The 17,929-nt window shown below is 44.9% G+C and overlaps 1 protein-coding gene across 7 annotated transcripts in view; it reads left to right on the top strand.

Annotated features, from left to right (window-relative positions):
* Positions 1–17,904, top strand: part of adam15 (ADAM metallopeptidase domain 15) — a 26,445-nt gene extending 8,541 nt beyond the window's left edge. Inside the window, exons 3-25 of one of the 7 annotated variants that reach the window (XM_015020548.1) lie at positions 2,835–2,911; positions 3,010–3,088; positions 3,193–3,269; positions 5,088–5,289; positions 5,388–5,453; positions 5,595–5,666; positions 5,739–5,908; positions 7,003–7,087; positions 7,172–7,320; positions 8,051–8,228; positions 8,380–8,472; positions 8,560–8,755; positions 9,053–9,161; positions 9,249–9,438; positions 9,698–9,775; positions 10,557–10,668; positions 10,741–10,894; positions 12,188–12,296; positions 13,203–13,271; positions 14,728–14,796; positions 15,511–15,570; positions 15,780–15,928; positions 17,357–17,904. In XM_015020548.1, the coding sequence (XP_014876034.1) occupies positions 2,835–2,911; positions 3,010–3,088; positions 3,193–3,269; positions 5,088–5,289; positions 5,388–5,453; positions 5,595–5,666; positions 5,739–5,908; positions 7,003–7,087; positions 7,172–7,320; positions 8,051–8,228; positions 8,380–8,472; positions 8,560–8,755; positions 9,053–9,161; positions 9,249–9,438; positions 9,698–9,775; positions 10,557–10,668; positions 10,741–10,894; positions 12,188–12,296; positions 13,203–13,271; positions 14,728–14,796; positions 15,511–15,570; positions 15,780–15,928; positions 17,357–17,423 (2,610 nt within the window). In that variant the 3' untranslated portion in view covers positions 17,424–17,904. Of the gene's footprint in view, positions 1–2,834; positions 2,912–3,009; positions 3,089–3,192; positions 3,270–5,087; positions 5,290–5,387; positions 5,454–5,594; positions 5,667–5,738; positions 5,909–7,002; positions 7,088–7,171; positions 7,321–8,050; positions 8,229–8,379; positions 8,473–8,559; positions 8,756–9,052; positions 9,162–9,248; positions 9,439–9,697; positions 9,776–10,556; positions 10,669–10,740; positions 10,895–12,187; positions 12,297–13,202; positions 14,143–14,727; positions 14,797–15,409; positions 15,571–15,779; positions 15,929–17,356 lie in introns of those variants that run through there. The other 6 variants (XR_001422633.1, XM_015020550.1, XM_015020549.1 and 3 more) reach the window with 6 other exon arrangements.
* Positions 17,905–17,929: the final 25 nt, after the last annotated feature.

Below are 17,929 nucleotides of genomic sequence, written 5' to 3'. Positions count from 1 at the left end.
CCACCGACAGGTCCTCTAACTAGTCCGCCGACAGGTCCTCTAACTAGTCCGCCGACAGGTCCTCTAACTAGTCCGCTGACAGGTCCTCTAACTAGTCCTCTAACTAGTCCGCCGACAGGTCCTCTAACTAGTCCGCTGACAGGTCCGCTAACTGGTCCGCTGACAGGTCCGCTAACTGATCCGCTAACTGGTCCGCTAACTAGTCCGCTGACAGGTCCGCTAACTAGTCTGCTGACAGGTCCGCTGACTAGTCTGCTGACAGGTCCGCTAACTAGTCTGCTGACAGGGCCGCTAACTAGTCTGCTGACAGGTCTGCTGACAGGTCCGGTCTGATGTGCTTCCTGTCCAGTAGCTGCCCGTCCTGCTCATGAATCAGCAGATTGATCAGTTTTCTTCTGTGGTTCTAATTAAGTGTAAATGTTGCTGTTCTCCCTCTGGAAGCTGAATCTAGGCCGATATTGATATCTGATTATGATGTTATGACCGATAAAAACCGATATTTACCAATAATATCTTTGAGCTCTCCTCTAATAACACTTATAGATGCATATTTTAGTAATTTAAGCTTTAATCTGCATTAATACACAATGGAAACGATCTTGGCATGAACTGCAGAAGCTAACGCCCACAGCGATAAGGAAACTGAGTTTCTCACTAGAATCTGCTCTTATTCTCAGGATTCTTTGTGAATTTGGCGCCAGTTTTCTGCATTTCTTTCGGACGATCTATATTTTACTTCTAGCATCCTATTGTTCCCGTGTCTCCTCTTCCAGATAAATAATAACCTGCAGGCTAAGAAAGCCAAATCTGAGGGAGGAGTATGTTTGCTAATATTGGCTCATCGTGTTTGCAGACAGGGAGGAACCAGTCTGAGAGCTGCACTCCCAGTTTCACCTTTCCAGTTGTATCTGCTCCTCACCAGTAAACCTCAGAGTATCTGAACCTGCAGCTCAGGCAGGAAGTACAGGAACCTGGAAAACACCTCCAGTCCATCCAGGTGGGTCCGGTGCAGAAAATGACTGGTTCCAGTTTCTGCTCCAGACACCATCAGGCGTTTTCCTTTTATATGAAAAAATAATTGTTTTACCTTTTCAGTGGGGTGATTATTGCTTGGCCTCAGTGTGCAGCCTGGTGGCTGTTAATGGCAGAATCCCAACGGAGTGCCACCAACAACACATTGATGAGCATTAGTGAGCGATCAGATGAGAGGTTTAGACATGAAGCAGCGCTGCAACAAGGTAACAGACTCACCAGGTAAAGGAGTCTGAAAATGAAGAGCATCGGTTTGTGAAGATCCGCAGTGGAGACGGAAGAGGAAGTAACCGGAGTCCAAGGCTTTAAAAAAGTTGGGGGTGTTTGTGGCAACACAGGAAGTGGCCCTGCAAAACTAAAAGTCACCCGTCTATAAAATGTCCTGGTCTTTCTGAAGCTCCGTCCTGGAATTCATCCCAACATGGCTCCTCCATTAACCCTTTAACAGCGTTTCTACCAGCTGTGCTCTGAGCAGCAGCTCCTCCAATGAGCTCAGCTGGTAATGCAAAAGTGAAGAGAGAAAGTAGCAAAGTGAGGAGTGGACAGTTTGTCCTCCAGCAGCCTAAACCTGCAGCAGCATAGCTACAGAGATAGCTCAGGATTCCCTAAGCCAGGGGCCCCAAACCTTTTCCTGTGAGGCCACATAACTTTCCCTTCTCTGCTGGGGGGCCGGAGTCAGTTTGTAACAGAAAAAGTGACGTTTGCAGGAGCCTAAATGTAAAAAAAATATTGTTTTCCAGAAAGCACAATCAAATAACCCTCTCTGGGTTCTTCACAGAAAAAATCCAGGAAATAAATAATAACACTATTTATGAAATAAATACCGTATTTTCCGGACTACAAGCCAGACTGGACTATAAGCCGCAACCCTAACGTTTTTTAAAAAACCTTTGGGGTTACATTCACATATAAGCCGCAGATTTCTCTGCCGCTCCAGGTTTTCCACAGCGATGCAGCAGCAGCAGAGGGGGGCGGACAGCCAACATTTGAGTCATAACAGGTCAATTGAATATCACATTTATTACGGTTGAAAAAGAAAAAGTTACGGTAGTTTATGAACGGTAACTGTAACAGTAAAAGTGCTGATCCTTCGTGTTGCTACTAGCATGAGCTAAATGAAAATAGGCAATTTCTTCTTCTTCTTCTTTGTCATCATCTTCTTCTTTAGATTTCAACAGCAGCTTACATCCATTATTGTTGCACTACTGCCATCTACTGGATCCTAATATCTATACCTCAAATTCTCATGTTGATCCCACACTTATTTAAAAAACGAAAAATCTTCTTTTTCCCCATGAAGCTTATTTAACTGATCAACAACATTCTCACATTTCAATTCTCTATTAAAACCTAATTCCGTATTAATGGGCGCTTTCTTCTTTGATTTCCAATTTTGACTTCCAATGATTCACTTCCTGCTAAAGAGCCCCCTGGTGGTTGAAGAAAAATACACATATAAGCCGCATGGTTCAAAGCTGAGGAAAAAAGTAGCGGCTTATAGTCTGGAAGATACGATATATGAAAAAAAATCTAAATGCTCTCTGGTATTGTTCAGGGGACCGGACCAAATGTGGAGCGGACCGGATCCGGCCCGCGGGCCGTAGTTTGGGTACCACTGACCTAAGCTATCGAACAAACGCTGTTTGTTTCGAAGTGTTTGCATTATTTTAGAAATGTCAAATTGTGCATTTATGTGGTTAGTGAAACCGCAGCTGGTGTGGCATTAGATTGACCTTTGACCCTTGTTTTGTGGTTGTGGGTTGGCATGTGTTCTGGTTCTGACCCGTTTTGTGCGTTTTCAGGACGGCCATCCCGATAGGCTGCTGTGTGAGCTGGAGGTGGGAGGACAGCGCCTCCTACTGGACCTGGAGAAGAACCAGTAAGTACCGGTACTGGTCTCGCTACCAGGGTGGTACCGTACCAGTACGCTGCCCGTCTGGACCCATTCAGAACCATTAATCCTCTCTGTTCGCGCAGCAACCTGCTGCCCAGACCACCCAACATCTTCTTCTACCTCCCCAACGGAACCGGAGTGTCTGTGCCGGCCGAGCCTGTGGTGAGTCAGTGAACGCACCGCGGTCCCTTCGGGTTCTCCGGCCCGGTTTGTCCCTTCGGGTTCTCCGGCTGTGACTGATGTCGATGTGTTTGTGTCGCCTGCAGACTCACTGCTACTACCACGGCAGCATCCGGGGATTCCCGCACTCCAGAGCGGCTCTGAGCACCTGCTCTGGACTCCGGTCAGTACCGCCCCGGAGTCTGATCCAAACACAGACCCAGGGTTCTGTTCCCACAGTTCCCACTCTGTCTGAGGAAATAAAGGATTTATCTTTTGATATTTTCCAGGTTTGATTTATGTAAATGCTGAAAAATTACTTCTTTGTTTAAAACAACAGCCTCTGCTTTCAGAGGATGCGTTAGCAGAAATACTATGTATGATTTGAACTTTAGCATTAGCTTCCACTAAATACCATGTCAGTATAGCGCTTTAGCATTACCTTCTCCTAAATACCATGTTAGTACAGAGCTTTAGCATTACCTTCTCCTAAATACCATGTTAGTACAGAGCTTTAGCATTACCTTCTCCTAAATACCATGTTAGTACAGAGCTTTAGCATTAGCTTCCAATAAATAACATGTTGGTATAACATGTTAGCATTAGCTTCCACTAAATACCATGTTACTATAGCGCTTTAGCATTAGCTTCCACTAAATACCGTGTTAGTATATCACTTTAGCATTAGCTTCCACATTGTCACACATCTGTGTAGCAATTTATCATTAGTGGAGCTAACGTTTATAATTAGCACTTGAGCATTAACTCTGCTAACTTGTTAGTTTATGATTAATCTGGTCTTTAGTCATGAAGACCAGATTAAAGATAAATTCTGGTCTTTATGATTAAAATATGATCGAATATTCTAAATGAAAAGTTAGGGGGGGTGGTGTTTAAAGGAAAAGTTCTGGTTCTGGTTTGTTCAGACAGAACAGTGACTGAAGATATTTTCTTGGTTTCAGATTAATAATCCTAATGAATTAAACCATTGCGTCTCTGCGTTCAGCCTCTTGCTGTTGGACTGAGGAAGTTTCTCTAGTTTCCCAACATCGATCTGGTTCTGCTGACGCTGCAGAAATCTGCTGACTCATCCACTCCGGCTCGGTTCTGCTGAGTCACTCAGTTAAGAATCCTCAGGTGGTCCGGTCCAGAACCAGAGTTTTGTTCACGGTTGCTCAGCAGCTCTTCGTATTTCTGGGCGTTTTGTGTCCCGGTTCTCCTGCAGGTCCACCTGATCCGATTAGCGAACCTCTGATCTGCAGCGGGATCAGAGGGTTCTAAGGTTTTCTGGGCCAGAGCGACTCGGCACAGAGGAAACTGTTAGAGATATGATGTGGAGCTTTTTCTGCTCAGCTGGGATTATTCAGATTACCTGGAAACACAGAAATCCTCAAATAATCCCTCTAACGGTGAAACCACCAGAACCAAAACTGAGACGGGAACGGTCGGCGTTCTGAAACCTTCAGCAGCAACGAAAACCCAAATAAAACCAAACTGACTTTAAGCTGGAGAAATGTCCTGGATTAGAATAGAAACGGCTTCTGTTGCCCTGCTGACACAGCAGCAGCAGAGGTTCGCACAATAACTGTGAAAATCTGTAAATAACAAACAGGAATAATAATATACTGTGCAGCAGAGTTTCCCAACCGTGGTCCTCAAGGCTCGCTGTCCTACATGTTTTAGAGGTTTCCCTGCTTTAATGTGCCTGATTCAGCTGATTGCAGTTCAACAAACGCCTGTTAATCAGTCATCGATTGAAATCAGCTGGACTGAAGCAAGGACATACCTAAAACCTCCCAGTGGCCGTTCCCACATGCGGCCACCAGGAGGCGCCGCTTCGACTGGCCTGAGGAACCAGCCTCTCTGAGGATTTTCTCCTCAGCAGATTTAATCTGATGCTTCTTTCCTGCTGCAGCCTGCAATGGAGGAAACTTAACTCATGAAATCAGTCTCTTCTTCTTCTGCGGTTGAATACTTTGATCAGCGGCGTTCTTTCCTGCAGCGGCGTAATTGTCCTCAACTCCTCCGTGACCTTGGAGCTGCAGCCAGAGGTCAGGGAGCGGCTGGAGGAGCCGGGAGGAGGAGAGGAGGAAGACATTCACCTGCTGTTCTCTGCCGGTCCTCTGGAGGGCGCCGCGGCGGTAGGCTGTGCCGTGGCGCACACGCCCGGTCCTCCGTCCTCCAGCCGCACCGCCGGCCAGCGGGTGAGCTGCCGTTTCTCTGCCCACTCCTGTTCTGACCTCTGACCCCGCTCCGTTTCCGCTCCTCCTCTGACCTCTGACCCCGCTCCGTTTCCCCGCAGACCAAGAGAGACATCCTGTCTGAGACCAAACACGTGGAGCTGGTGCTGGTGGCGGACCATCAGGAGGTCAGTGAGGGTCCGTCTCAGAAGGTTTCTAGAAAACTGGAAGATTTCTTAATTTTTTTTCTCCAAATTGTTTGACTTTTGGAGCTCAGAAATTCATTTGTTTCCTCCAGAAGATTATCTAAAATAACATTTTCCCTCCAGTTCCTGAACTACCAGAGGAACAACCAGACCATCGTGTACCGGCTGCTGGACGTGGCCAACCAGGTGGACTGGGTGAGTCCCGCTCCGGTCCGGTCCCGTCCGCTCCGCTCCGGTCCAACAGAACCGCCCCGCTCTCTGTTTCAGTTCTACCGGCCGCTGAAGGTCCGGGTGGCGCTGACGGGCCTGGAGGTCTGGAGCGACCGCAATAAGATCCGGGTGGAGAGGAGCGCCACCGACACGCTCAACAACTTCCTGGAGTGGAGGAGCAGAGAGCTGCTGCCACGCCTTCGCCATGACAACGCCCAGCTCATCATGTATGCCTTCAAAATAAAAGCTCCTGGTTTATTTAAGTCCCTCGGGCTTTGTCGACACCCAGAGACAGAAGGGCTAAAATGTTCCCATCAGGCCCTGAAGTCCTTAAAAGTTTGAAAATTTAACATTTTCTCTTTATGAACACAGTCACCTTAAAATCCTTGAATGTTTTGGGGTTTTTAACAGATGGCTAACGATTCATTTAGTCACTGACTTAAAAGTCACCACATTCTGTGTTTTTTTTAATGAAACCCATCCATCCATTTCTCTACACCTTGGTGGGGTTGGGAGGTGCTGCTGCCTCTCCAGGTAACGTTCTGGGTGAGAGGTGGGGTCACCTGGACAGGTCGCCAGTCTGTTGCAGGGCAACACAAACTACCATGCACACACACACCTAGGGGCACCTAAAATCCATGCAGAAAGACCGGGAATCGAACCCAGAACCTTCTTGCTGCAAGGTCACAGCTCTACCAACTGCGCAGCCCTCTTAATGAAACCATTTAAACTTATTTTACTCAATACTAGAAATACATTCAAACAAATCAATTTTAATGAGAAATTTGGCATTTCATTACCTAAAAGGAGATAAAAGAGGAAGAATCTGCAACTAAAAAACCTTTCTAACATCAACATGAAAAGCTGAGCATTAATACAGAGTAGAGCTGATCTGGGGATTATTATTGGATTAACAGATTAATAATTGGATGCAAAGGGGTTTAACTGAAGATTTATTGAGCAGGATATAAACCAGAGGAGTTCAGGTGAGACGGGTTTACCGACTGAAAAGGTTTTTAATCTGAAAAGCTTTAATCTGAGTGTCATTTGTTAGCAAATGGCCGTTTTACAGCATTGATATTCCAGTTAATGAATAATCGAGTTTCCCATATTCGATTAATCACAATCGTTTTATCCTTCTGCTTATATGTGGAAAACTACTAGAGCTAGAACTCCGTGTATAAACTCTGTCTTACCTGAAGACACAAGTTATTATTATGGATTAAATAGACATTAAAAAGTCCAGTGCAGACGTTAACGAGTCCCATCTGGACCTTAGAGAGTCCGGTCCGGACCTGAGCGCTCTGTCTGACCCGAACAGGGGCGAGTCGTTTGACGGTACCACTGTGGGAATGGCGTCCCAGTCCTCCATGTGCTCCAGGGACCGATCCGGAGGCGTTAACGTGGTGAGGCCCGCTCCGCCCCTCCACTTCCTGTCTACTTCCTGTTTGACCCGCCCACTTCCTGTTTGACCTGTCTCCGTTCCTCAGGACCACCTGGTCAGCGTTCTGGGCGTGGCCTCCACCGTCGCCCACGAGCTCGGACACAATCTGGGCATGAGGCACGACACGGCCGAGCGCCGCTGCTCCTGCGACAACGAGCCCCGCCTCGGAGGATGCATCATGGAGCCGTCAACCGGGTCAGAACCAGAACCTTCCAGTCTAAAGAGGCACTTATTTCTGTTATGACTGTTATGTTGACAACTTCTCAGCTAAAACCAGTGCTAGTGTTTGTCAACGTGTTGATACAGAAGTTAATTGAATTAGAGTTTTTATTTTTAAATGGACACAAATGTATTGATTTTTAAATTTATTTGCCAACTCTGCACCAGTACAGCTCACTTAAATAACATCAAACATGTAAAAACCTTTAACCTGTTCAGTCGGTGCAGTTAGAAGTATAACAGCGAATGTGAAATAAATCCTGAACGGACTCACCTGGTCAGACATGTGAAATAAACTGCAACAAGTTTTCTTTCAAATGGATCAAAGTGCAATTAGAAAGAATAAATATAGAGTAAAATAAATAAAGCATAGAATTAGACTGACTAGATCTGCCCTCATGGGTTGGCAACATTGTCATAATAATCGATCTAGAATTTTTTTAAATGTCGGGACCGATTCAGATATTAACATCAGACCGGTGCAGCTATTAGTGCCAACTGTTAAAACCTCAGCTGATAGGAGGTCAAAGGTCAAATAAAGGCCTTCCTACAGCTTCAGTTTGCTGAGTTTTTGAGCAGATACTGCAGAACCTTCCTGTCCGAGTAGGAAGTGTTTGCTGGCCTGCGTGGCTGGCGGTCGTGGCTAACAGGATTAGCCTGTCTGATCTCCCCGTGTTGTGGCTCACCTGTTCACCTCTGACCTCAGCTTCATGCCAGGTCAGCAGTTCAGCAGCTGCAGCGCCGCAGATCTGTCTGTCAGCCTGCTGCACGGCGGCGGCATGTGTCTGTTCAACGTGCCGCAGCCCGACCGCCTGCTGGGCGGACCGCGCTGCGGGAACCTGTACGTGGAGAAAGGAGAGGAGTGTGACTGCGGCCTGCTGGAGGTACACACCTGGACACCTTAAATAAGCACCTGCACTCCTTAGCAGCTTAATTATTCACCAGCCCACCTTAAATGCGTCAGTAATAATAGCATTATTAAATTGTGAATCAGCCTCTGGTTCTTCCTGCTGACGCTGCGCTCTAATTGGTTAGGAGTGTGATGACCCGTGCTGTAACGCCTCCACCTGCCAGCTGGTTCCTGGAGCTCAGTGCTCCTCAGACGGTATCTGCTGTGAGGACTGTAAGGTGAGCCAGGCTCCAGGTGCACAAATAAAACTCGACTGGTTTAACCAGAATCTCGCTAACGCGTCTTCTTCTTCTTCTTGGGTTCAGCTGCGCGCTGCGGGCTCGGTGTGCCGGGAGCCGCTGGGAGAGTGCGACCTACCTGAGTACTGCACAGGCTCCGCCCCTCACTGCCCCCCCAATGTGTTCCTGCAGAACGGAGAGGCCTGCCGGAACGGCGCCTCCTACTGCTACGGAGGAGTCTGCGCCGATATGGATTTCCAGTGCCAGATGCTGTGGGGAACCAGTAAGAAAACCAGTTCAGATTGATTCCAGTAAAATTAGAAACACCGCTCCAACTGGACACAGTTTGTTCTGGTTCTGGTGTTAGCAGCTTCCATCTGAACCCAGTCGGTTCTGGTGTTGGCATTAGCAGCTTCCATCTGAACCCAGTCGGTTCTGGTGTTAGCATTTAGCAGCTTCCATCTGAACCCAGTCGGTTCTGGTGTTAGCATTAGCAGCTTCCATCTGAACCCAGTCGGTTCTGGTTCTGGTGTTAGCAGCTTCCATCTGAACCCAGTCGGTTCTGGTTCTGTGTGTCCAGATGCCAGCAGCGCTCCAGCCATGTGCTTCTCATCCGTCAACAAACAGGGAAATAAATATGGAAACTGCGGTCAGCTGGCCAACGGCTCTTACATCCCCTGTGCCAGCCGGTGAGTAAACACTGATCTGCTCAGCCTACAAATCCCACGATGCCTCTGTGTTCGGGGTTCATCCATCTGTGTCTCTTGTTGCTTCAGAGACGTTCTGTGCGGCAGGATCCAGTGTCAGGGCGGGACGGAGCGCCCCCTGTTGGGCAGCATCGCCCAGATCCTGACCGTTCGTTTCAACCACAGCGACCTGGTCTGCAGAGGGACGTTCTTCCACCTGGACGACGACATGTCCGACCCGGCCACCGTGGCCCAGGGCACCGCCTGCGGGCCCGGCAAGGTCAGAGGGCACTTCCTGCCCTCTCAGCCAATCAGAGTTCATCTTAGATCTGATTGGCCTACAGGCTAACTTGTTTCTACTGGTTCAGGTTTTCTTTCTCATTCAGCCTTAAAAAGTTACATGTAGTGATGAGAAGTTAGTTTTTTACAGTATTAAGTATTGAAGTGTAGTTTATGATAGAGATGCTTCTTTTTTTGCATGTAATAATAAAAAGAATATTTATTCTTATTATAATATTATTCCCTGTGTGTGTTTGTAGGCTTGTTTGAATCAGAAATGCGAGGATGCGTCCGTGTTCGGCGTGGAAGAATGTCGCAGGAAGTGCAGCGGTCACGGAGTGAGTCGCACCATTTCAGGCTTCAAAATAAAATAATTAAATAAAAAAGCACATTACAAAACAGTAAAACCAAATACATGCATGAACCATCTGTTTTTTATTAACGTCACAGAGTCCTGATTTAATTAGCAGCGACTCCTGAAAACATGCAGAACTGAAAAAAAAACCTGAAATCACTTCATTATTATCAAATTAATTCACTCTTATATTTTGATATGTTTTTAATTAACGCAATTTTGGTATCTGCATATTTTTTTTACTTAAAAAACTAAATATTTATACTTTCAAAATTTTGTTAATCAATTCATTCAGTTTTTATACACGTTATTTAACAATGAAATAAACCAATAAATAAAGAAGCAAATAATACCAAAACCTTCTAAAATCAAAACATGTCGATTTATAATTAAAATGGACCATTAATATATTTTACATGAGTGAATTTTCTGAGTCAAGACAGATGGTCTTTATTAAGACAGATTAAATATTATATTCTGTAATAAATAAACATTTAAACTATTTTATATGCAAGTACTTTAGGATCTAAACAGTATAAAGTGTTTATTTTTTTTATAATGAAAAAACAGCCAGAGATCTTCAGGAGGAAAAAAATATTTCATATTATTTATAGAACGTCTGATTTTATGGAAACAAGTTTTGATTTTTTCTTTTTGGACCTCAGAGTAAATCTGGATTTTTAATAAAAAAATGTTTGGCTGTCTCAGTAATGCTCTGGATGAGTCCAGTCGTGTGATTGGCGGTTCCTGTCTACCTGTCTCAGGTGTGTAACAGCAACAGGAAGTGCCACTGCGACGCCGGCTGGGCTCCTCCTGACTGCAGGTTCTCTGGTCGCGGCGGCAGCGTCGACAGCGGCCCGGCTGCTGCCGCTGCAGGTGCTTCCCCCTCACAACCAGAACCAGAACCGGCTCCGGTTCTGCCGCTGACCCGCCTGTTTCTGTGCTCAGAGTCCGATCCGGTCCGGGTCGCCTTGCTCCTCATCTTCTTCTTCATCCTGCCCGTGGTGCTCCTCTTCCTCGCTCTGCGCTTCCCCCGTTTCCGGCGGACGGTCTGCTGCCTCGGACCCAACAGCCCGTTTCACAAGGCCCGGCAGCACAACCGGTACCGCCGACCCAAACACACACACACACACACACACACACACACACACACACACACACACAGACTTCAACTTCAAGCATAACTCTACTCTTACCCACAATGCAGTGTGGCTGACTCTGAGCTGTGGGGTTTGGAGTTTGAACCCGCCCACGCCTGCAGGTACTGCTGGACCTGCCGGGTTCTGCTCAGCAGATGGTTCTGTAGGCTTAGTGGTCGTCTGGAGTATCTGTGAGTGCTCAGTATCCTACCAGCTGTCAGGCTCCAGTTTCCCTTATAAGAACTGAATTTACTGCAGAATTTCTCTAATCCATACAGGTTCATATATTTACATACAGACCTCGTGATAAGTTGGACTGAAGGAAAGTCTCTTAACTTCGTTTGAATAAATTGATGTGATCATCATGACAAATATAAATAAATATGAATACACATTAACATGAATCCAACATGTAACAAACTGATCAAATTGTTTTGTTTTATTGATGATTTAACAGAATTAAAGGGGATCAAAGTGTATTGAATTGAGGTGTTGTACCAAGTTACACCACAAGGTGGCGTTGCTTCCCCTGCTCTGCCAGTCTTCAACCAGTAAAGTCTTCATCTTATTTTAGCTTAGTTCCAGGTTGCTAACGTTCACCAAACACGTGGATGGAAATTATTCCCTTAAAGTTTTTACATCTAACATTTGTTATTCCAACGCCCGGTCGTACATAGTCGATGTTTTCAGAGTGAAATAACTGTTACATCTGTTAGCATTTCAGCACTAACATGGCAGTTGCCCTGCTAGCTTAGCAGCTAACGTCTAAACTGTTAGCAGTGATTGTCGCGATCCAGAAATAAAGTTTGAACACCTCACTGCCTGAATTTATTCACAATAGAATAATAATACATCTGAATAGGTTTTGTTTTTCCAGCGTGCTGGTAACATACTGACTGCTCAGACGTACTCGCTCCAACCCGACGGTCTGTGCTTTTAAATCTTGACCTCCTGACTGATGTGATCACTCCTCCTGTAAATCCACTTAAAGCTGTACTCACAAAGATCCCAGTATGGATCCCGATCAGAGCAGAGGGGATTCTGGGTAATGAAGTCCTCAGTGTTGAGCCCTTCAGTGCAGCTTTAAGTTCCTTCAGAGATCTGAGGCCGTCTGTAGCCAGGTAGTTAGCGTGATGTTGTGTTTCCTGCTAAACTAACAACATGAAACCCAGAGCGGATCCGGACCGTTGCTGGTTCCGGCGCCTCTTCTTGACCGCCACGATGTAGCCATGACAACCGTCCTCCATGTTGTCCAGGACGCCGGCGACGGAGCGAGTAGACGGTCGCAACGGAGAGCAGGTCCGACCGCTGCGATACCACCTGAACCCGCAGTCCGACGGAGCGCTGGCGCCGCCCCACAAAGAGGTAACCATGACAACGGCACCACACACTGAGCGCTGGCTGGAGGAAAGAGTCTGGGTTCATGACCTTTAAACTGGAAGCAGAATGTCTTCAGGGTCTGGTCCTGTTGGGCCCATTTCCACAGAGACTCAGCAGAACTGTACCGGGTGACACCAGCAGGGGGCGTAGTTCGCCTTCACCACGCTGATTTAAGCAGCAGTAAACGGTGGAACCGTTTTCTCTCCAGATTGGTTTGGGTTAGGTCTCCGTGGTAACCAGGTGTTTCATTTCTGCTCCAGGTTACAGATGGGTCAGTAAGACCAATGTTCTATCAACGTTAGCTTCCTGCTGGATTCAGACACGTTGCTATGGAGACGGTCATAAACATGCAGCTTTGTCAGCTTAATTTGTTTCCAGTAGGTCTGAAGCAATTAATCTGATTAAACACTTATTGAAATAGTTGGTAACTTAGTGATCGATTAATCTTTTACTGGACTTCAGACAGAACAACACAGTCAGAGCAGATCTAAAACTACAAAAATATAAACATTTTGAATAAATCTGTTCTACCCAGAACTCCATAATTATTTATTCCTGTGAGGAAAAGAAAAACACCCAACTCGTCACACGGAGCCAAACGGCAACAGTTTCAGAGCCGGCTTCAGTTTATTGATCCACCAGTTTCTGCAGATACTCATTCGTCTGATCAGGGTTCTTAAAGGTAAATAATCAGAACTTTGCTGATGTGAAACCTCCATGTTTGGAGCAGGAGAGTAAAACTGATGAAGGAAGTGAAATGAGCTCCTCCGATTGGTCGGATTTGAGGCTCGTGGGAGGAAGTGAAACGGCGAAGCGGCGTCTGCTTCCCTTCCTCTTTTATTAACGCTGCTGCTGCTGTCTGCCTCTGCTTCCTGTTTTCTCTCCAATCAGGTTCATGACAGGCCTGCTCCTCCCACTAAGCCCCTCCCCCCTGACCCCGCCCTAACACCCCCGCAGCAGGTAACCAACACCTGGCCGTTCGGTGTGTCTGTGCGTCCCACTTCATCTCAGCTGCTGCTCTGTAGTTTGTGGCTTGTCGTCTCGGTCCAGACGTCTGTGTTGTCTTCATGTGGGATTGTTTATGAAATTATGGGAAAATGTCTATTTTTCCATATCAACCAAAGACTTACAACAGCTGAAATAGTTTAATTTTTTATAATTTAACTTGAGAAAAGCAGAATATTAGTTGATATAAAACATTTAGCGGCTCAAACGTTTCACCTGCATCCATCTTGTTTTCCTACCATCTTAGAAACTAGAATAGATGTCAGAGACTTTGGTTGGTTTGGATGTTTTTGTGTTTAGTCAGGTTATTTTTGTCTGATCTGAACATTTATTTCATGATCGGAAGGTTTGAAGAAATGTGTAAGAGGTTAAAAGCAGTTTGATTTTAACGATTATTGAATGAATCAGTTCATTTCTGCAGTAGAAGGAACTGAACTTTGTCTCTTGGTTCTTCATGTTTCATCCAAAAAGTTTCTTCCGTTCTGAACATGATGAGAAATAAAACGTTTATTATCTGCAGTCAGAACAGTCACACCGATGGGGCCGGTAAGGTCACTGATGGGACATTAGTGCTGCTAACGGGGCCCGTCATGTCCTGATTAGAAGGCTAACAGAGACGTTAGCCTAACAGGAACTAGTGGGGTATTAATTTCACAAATGGGCCAATTAGACCTAATGAGGTCATGAAGGTCAATAATGGGACCACTAAGGTCACCATGGGGTCATTAATGGGGTTGTTACGGTCACTAATAGGTCAATAAAGTTCATTAAAGTTTATTTATATGGTACATTTAAGCAACCATGCAGTTCAAAATGCTTTACATTATAAAAACGCAAAAATAAAAGAAATCAAGGTCACTAATTGGGTCATTAACTTGACATTTTCTGGTCACATGGTGTGACTGACTCACCAGTACCAGGTTCAGTTCATCACACTGATGGGGCCCCTGGGGTCAGTACTGGGCCCCTGAGTCAGAGCTGTAGTCGGTGTTAGAAAGGTCAAACCACCGCAGCATTTATAAAGAATCAAGAAAAATCCAGTTTCCTGTTGCAGTCAGTTTACTGAATCAGTCAGTTTACTGAATCACTTTACTGAATCACTTTACTGAATCAGTCAGTTTACTGAATCACTTTACTGAATCAGTCAGTTTACTGAATCACTTTACTGAATCAGTCAGTTTACTGAATCAGTCAGTTTACTGAATCAGTTTGTGTCTTCCGGCTCAGCTCTCTGATGCAGTCGATGCTCAGGACTCGATCAGTTCAGGAACTTTGCAGAAACTTTAAATAGATTTTCACTGAATGGATCTAGAAATAAACTCTGTGTCTGTGAGAGGGTAACTGCTCCTTTATCTTCCTCCTCCTGACCTTTGACCTGCTCTTCTTCTTGCTTTCATTTCTGCTGCGTCAGCTGGTTAAAGCAAGACCAGCTGCTCCCACCAAGCCTCTGCCCCCTGACCCTGTCGCCCCTGGCAACCAGGTACGCTCACCTGCACCTGTATCTGACCTGTTGCTTTACATTCAGGCTGCTGAACGCTTTAAAACTAAACTAATGTTACTAATATTATTATAAAGTCACATATTTACAGTTCTTTCTTTTTTAGCTGTTAATTAATTTACTTTTTTGTTTTTCCAATTTTTCTGTTTGGATTTTTCTAAAACATATTAGCATTAATTTATTTATTCATTTATTTTGATTTATTTTAACATGACTGGAAACAAAATGCACTTAGAAAAAAATTAAATTTAAAGTCTTTCAATAACAAGGAAAACAAAAATGCAGAATAAACGCACCAGTATTGATTTATTTTCTATTTTATGGTCTATATATAGACTAGTCAAATTTACATCCTTTTTTGTTTTAATTATTATTATTATTTTTTTTTTTTTCAAATTTTTTTAATTTGATTTCCACAATTTCTTTTTTCCAAAACATTACATTAACTTTTTATTACTTTATTTTCACCCGGCTGGAAATAAAATGCAGACAGAGAAATAGTAAAAAATTATTCAAAATCAAACGATAAGTAAAACTGACTAAATGCTAAAGTTATTATTTATTTTGAGCTTTCAGTGTCAGTTATAACAACCAGTCTCTGTTGCTATGGTAACCACTCTTTGGACCGACCCGGTTCTGTCTGCATGCGGCCTTCCCATCTTCATCTTCTCCTCTTCCTCCTCACTAACCTTTCAGCCGCCTGCGAGCCGACCGGCCCCGCCCAACAAGCCCCTCCCTCCTGACCCACCTGCACAGGTACGCCGCTCAGCCGTTGGTCTGATTGGCCGGACTGGAACATGTGATCATGGTAGACTAGAGGTTCAGGTCTGCTGATTGATGGATTCGAATGAGATGTAGTTGCCATGACAACAGCTTTAGTATTTAGTGAACCAATCATCAGTTAGTTAATCATCTGCTTTATGAACGTTTTTCTGATCTGGTCTCAAACTTCTTCCTGTCTTCAGGTTTCTGTTCCACTAAAGCCCATCGTACCCAAGAAGCCCCGCCCACCAGCTCCGCCCACTCAGCCTTTCCACCAATTAGAGAGCGGCTACGCCTCCAGCACCAAGCCGGCTGCGCAGGGCGCCGTGGCGCCTGCAGCCGGTCCTCACAGGTACCCATAATCCACCTGGACATCATCATCCAGCTGCCACTGCTGACAGGTTTTCCTTTCAGCCAACTTTCTGATGAGCATCAGTAAATGAGTTTATCGGACCAAAACATAAAGCAGATTAAACATGTTTCCATCCTGATGGAACCTCTGAAGACACTGAGAGCAACTTCCTTCTTCACCAGATGGAAACAAGATGGAGGCGTCAGATTTTAGTAGTTGGAGAATTTGTCTTTAGTCTTTGTCTAAAGACCAGGAGCCATTTCTGCTGCTAGCGCTAGGCTAGCAAGTTAGCTTTGGTTGCATTTACCCAGAATGCCCTGCGCTGTAGTCCACTTCCTGCTTTTTGAGTGGTCTCCGCTGTGTAAAATAAATTTTATTTTAATTTTTCGAAGATGTTCTAATGTTTTTTCCCTCATCAAAAACAAACCTGAAGCGTTGCATTCTGGGATGACTTCCGGAGGCGGAGCTTCAGAAAGATCAGAAGTTTTTAAAAAGATAGAGGCCCAATTTCAAAGCGTTAAGTCAGGAAGTCAAATGTCCTTTAAGTCACATTTAATATGTTTTTTTTTATGTCAACTGAAGGTCTCAGTTATTTGATTGTGTTTTAAAATGTCACCTTGTGCCTGGAAAACACGATACTGGCCCTTTAAATATTTCCACATAAATGTCAGACCGTCAGGCTCCAGGCTGCTCAGAATTTGTCGCCCATCCATTCCTGCGTATCACATCGTGGTTCGAACTGGGCTGGTTCTGGTAGAGACGGTTTTCAGTCCGAATGGTTCTGGTCTGGAGTCGAAGGATCTTCCTGTTGGGAAACATCAACAAGTTCAGGTCAGCCAGCAGGAACGTTTCCATCAGGTCAATTCATGAACACACAGAAATCAGATTTATTCGTATTTTTTAGACTTTTCAAAGCCACAATGGTTGTCATTGAAAACGAATTTTTGCCCTAAAATGGTGAATGTTTGAAGTCGAATCATAACCTACATATTTTGAATCATAGGAGTCATATGTTTTTTTTATTTTTTATCATAGGGTTAGGGTAACCCTAACCCTAACCCCTTTCATTGTAATGAAGAATGTATGTTTGCAATAAAGTCAGCAGCAGTTATTGGCGACGACTAACCAAAAGGTTGGGCTCACTAACCACTAATTAGCTAGACGAGAATTTCAGCTCTGCTAAAAAAAACTTTAAAAACTATGCATCGCTAAAAACAGAAGTAGCAAAAGCTAACACTAAAGTACTAAATAAATTAGCAGAAGCTAATGCTAAACTACTAAATAAATTAGCAGAAGCTAATGCCAAACTACTAAATAAATTAGCAGAAGCTAATGCTAAATTACTAAATAAATTAGCAGAAGCTAATGCTAAACTACTAAATAAATTAGCAGAAGCTAATGTTAAGCTGATAAACTCTGTGTTTGCAGACGACCTCCTCTTCGTCCAAGTCGACCTCCGGTTCCACCAAAGTTCGAGTCGTCGCCGCCGCTTTAACCCCAGAGGCGCCGAGCTGCTGCTGGACGGAGCGGCCGAAGGTGATGATGAAGGTGATGATGAAGATGACTTCCTGTCGTCGGATCCAGTCCTGCAGGAACTCCAGCTGGAAACTGACTGCATCTCAGTGCCTTGCTCAGCAGCCTCGCACAAACCTGCTGCTGGTGGCCTTATAGCGCCCCCTGCTGGCACCACAGGATTCTGTGCCTTGCTCATGGACACACTGGACAGAAGTCAAAGCTGGGGTCAAAGTTCAGACAGTAGAGTTGGAGGATCAACGCAGTGTCTGATTGGTCGGAGGAGGAACCAATCAGATTCTTTATATTCCCATGAACTTGGATTAAACCCGGAGAAGAACGAATCTGAAGATGTTTTCAGTCCAACATTCACAAATGTTTCTAGCTCAAGTTTTATACAAAATGTTCTGATGTGAGAAAAATCATTGCAGTCGATTCGTTTAGGAATAAAATATCCAACATCACCGTTTCTTCTTCTTCTTCTTCAGT

Source organism: Poecilia latipinna, unplaced genomic scaffold (genome assembly GCF_001443285.1).
Source record: "Poecilia latipinna isolate Pla-1442-1.1 unplaced genomic scaffold, P_latipinna-1.0 Scaffold2604, whole genome shotgun sequence".
Taxonomy (NCBI): domain Eukaryota; kingdom Metazoa; phylum Chordata; class Actinopteri; order Cyprinodontiformes; family Poeciliidae; genus Poecilia; species Poecilia latipinna.
This window is presented reverse-complemented; position numbering and strand designations above follow the sequence as displayed.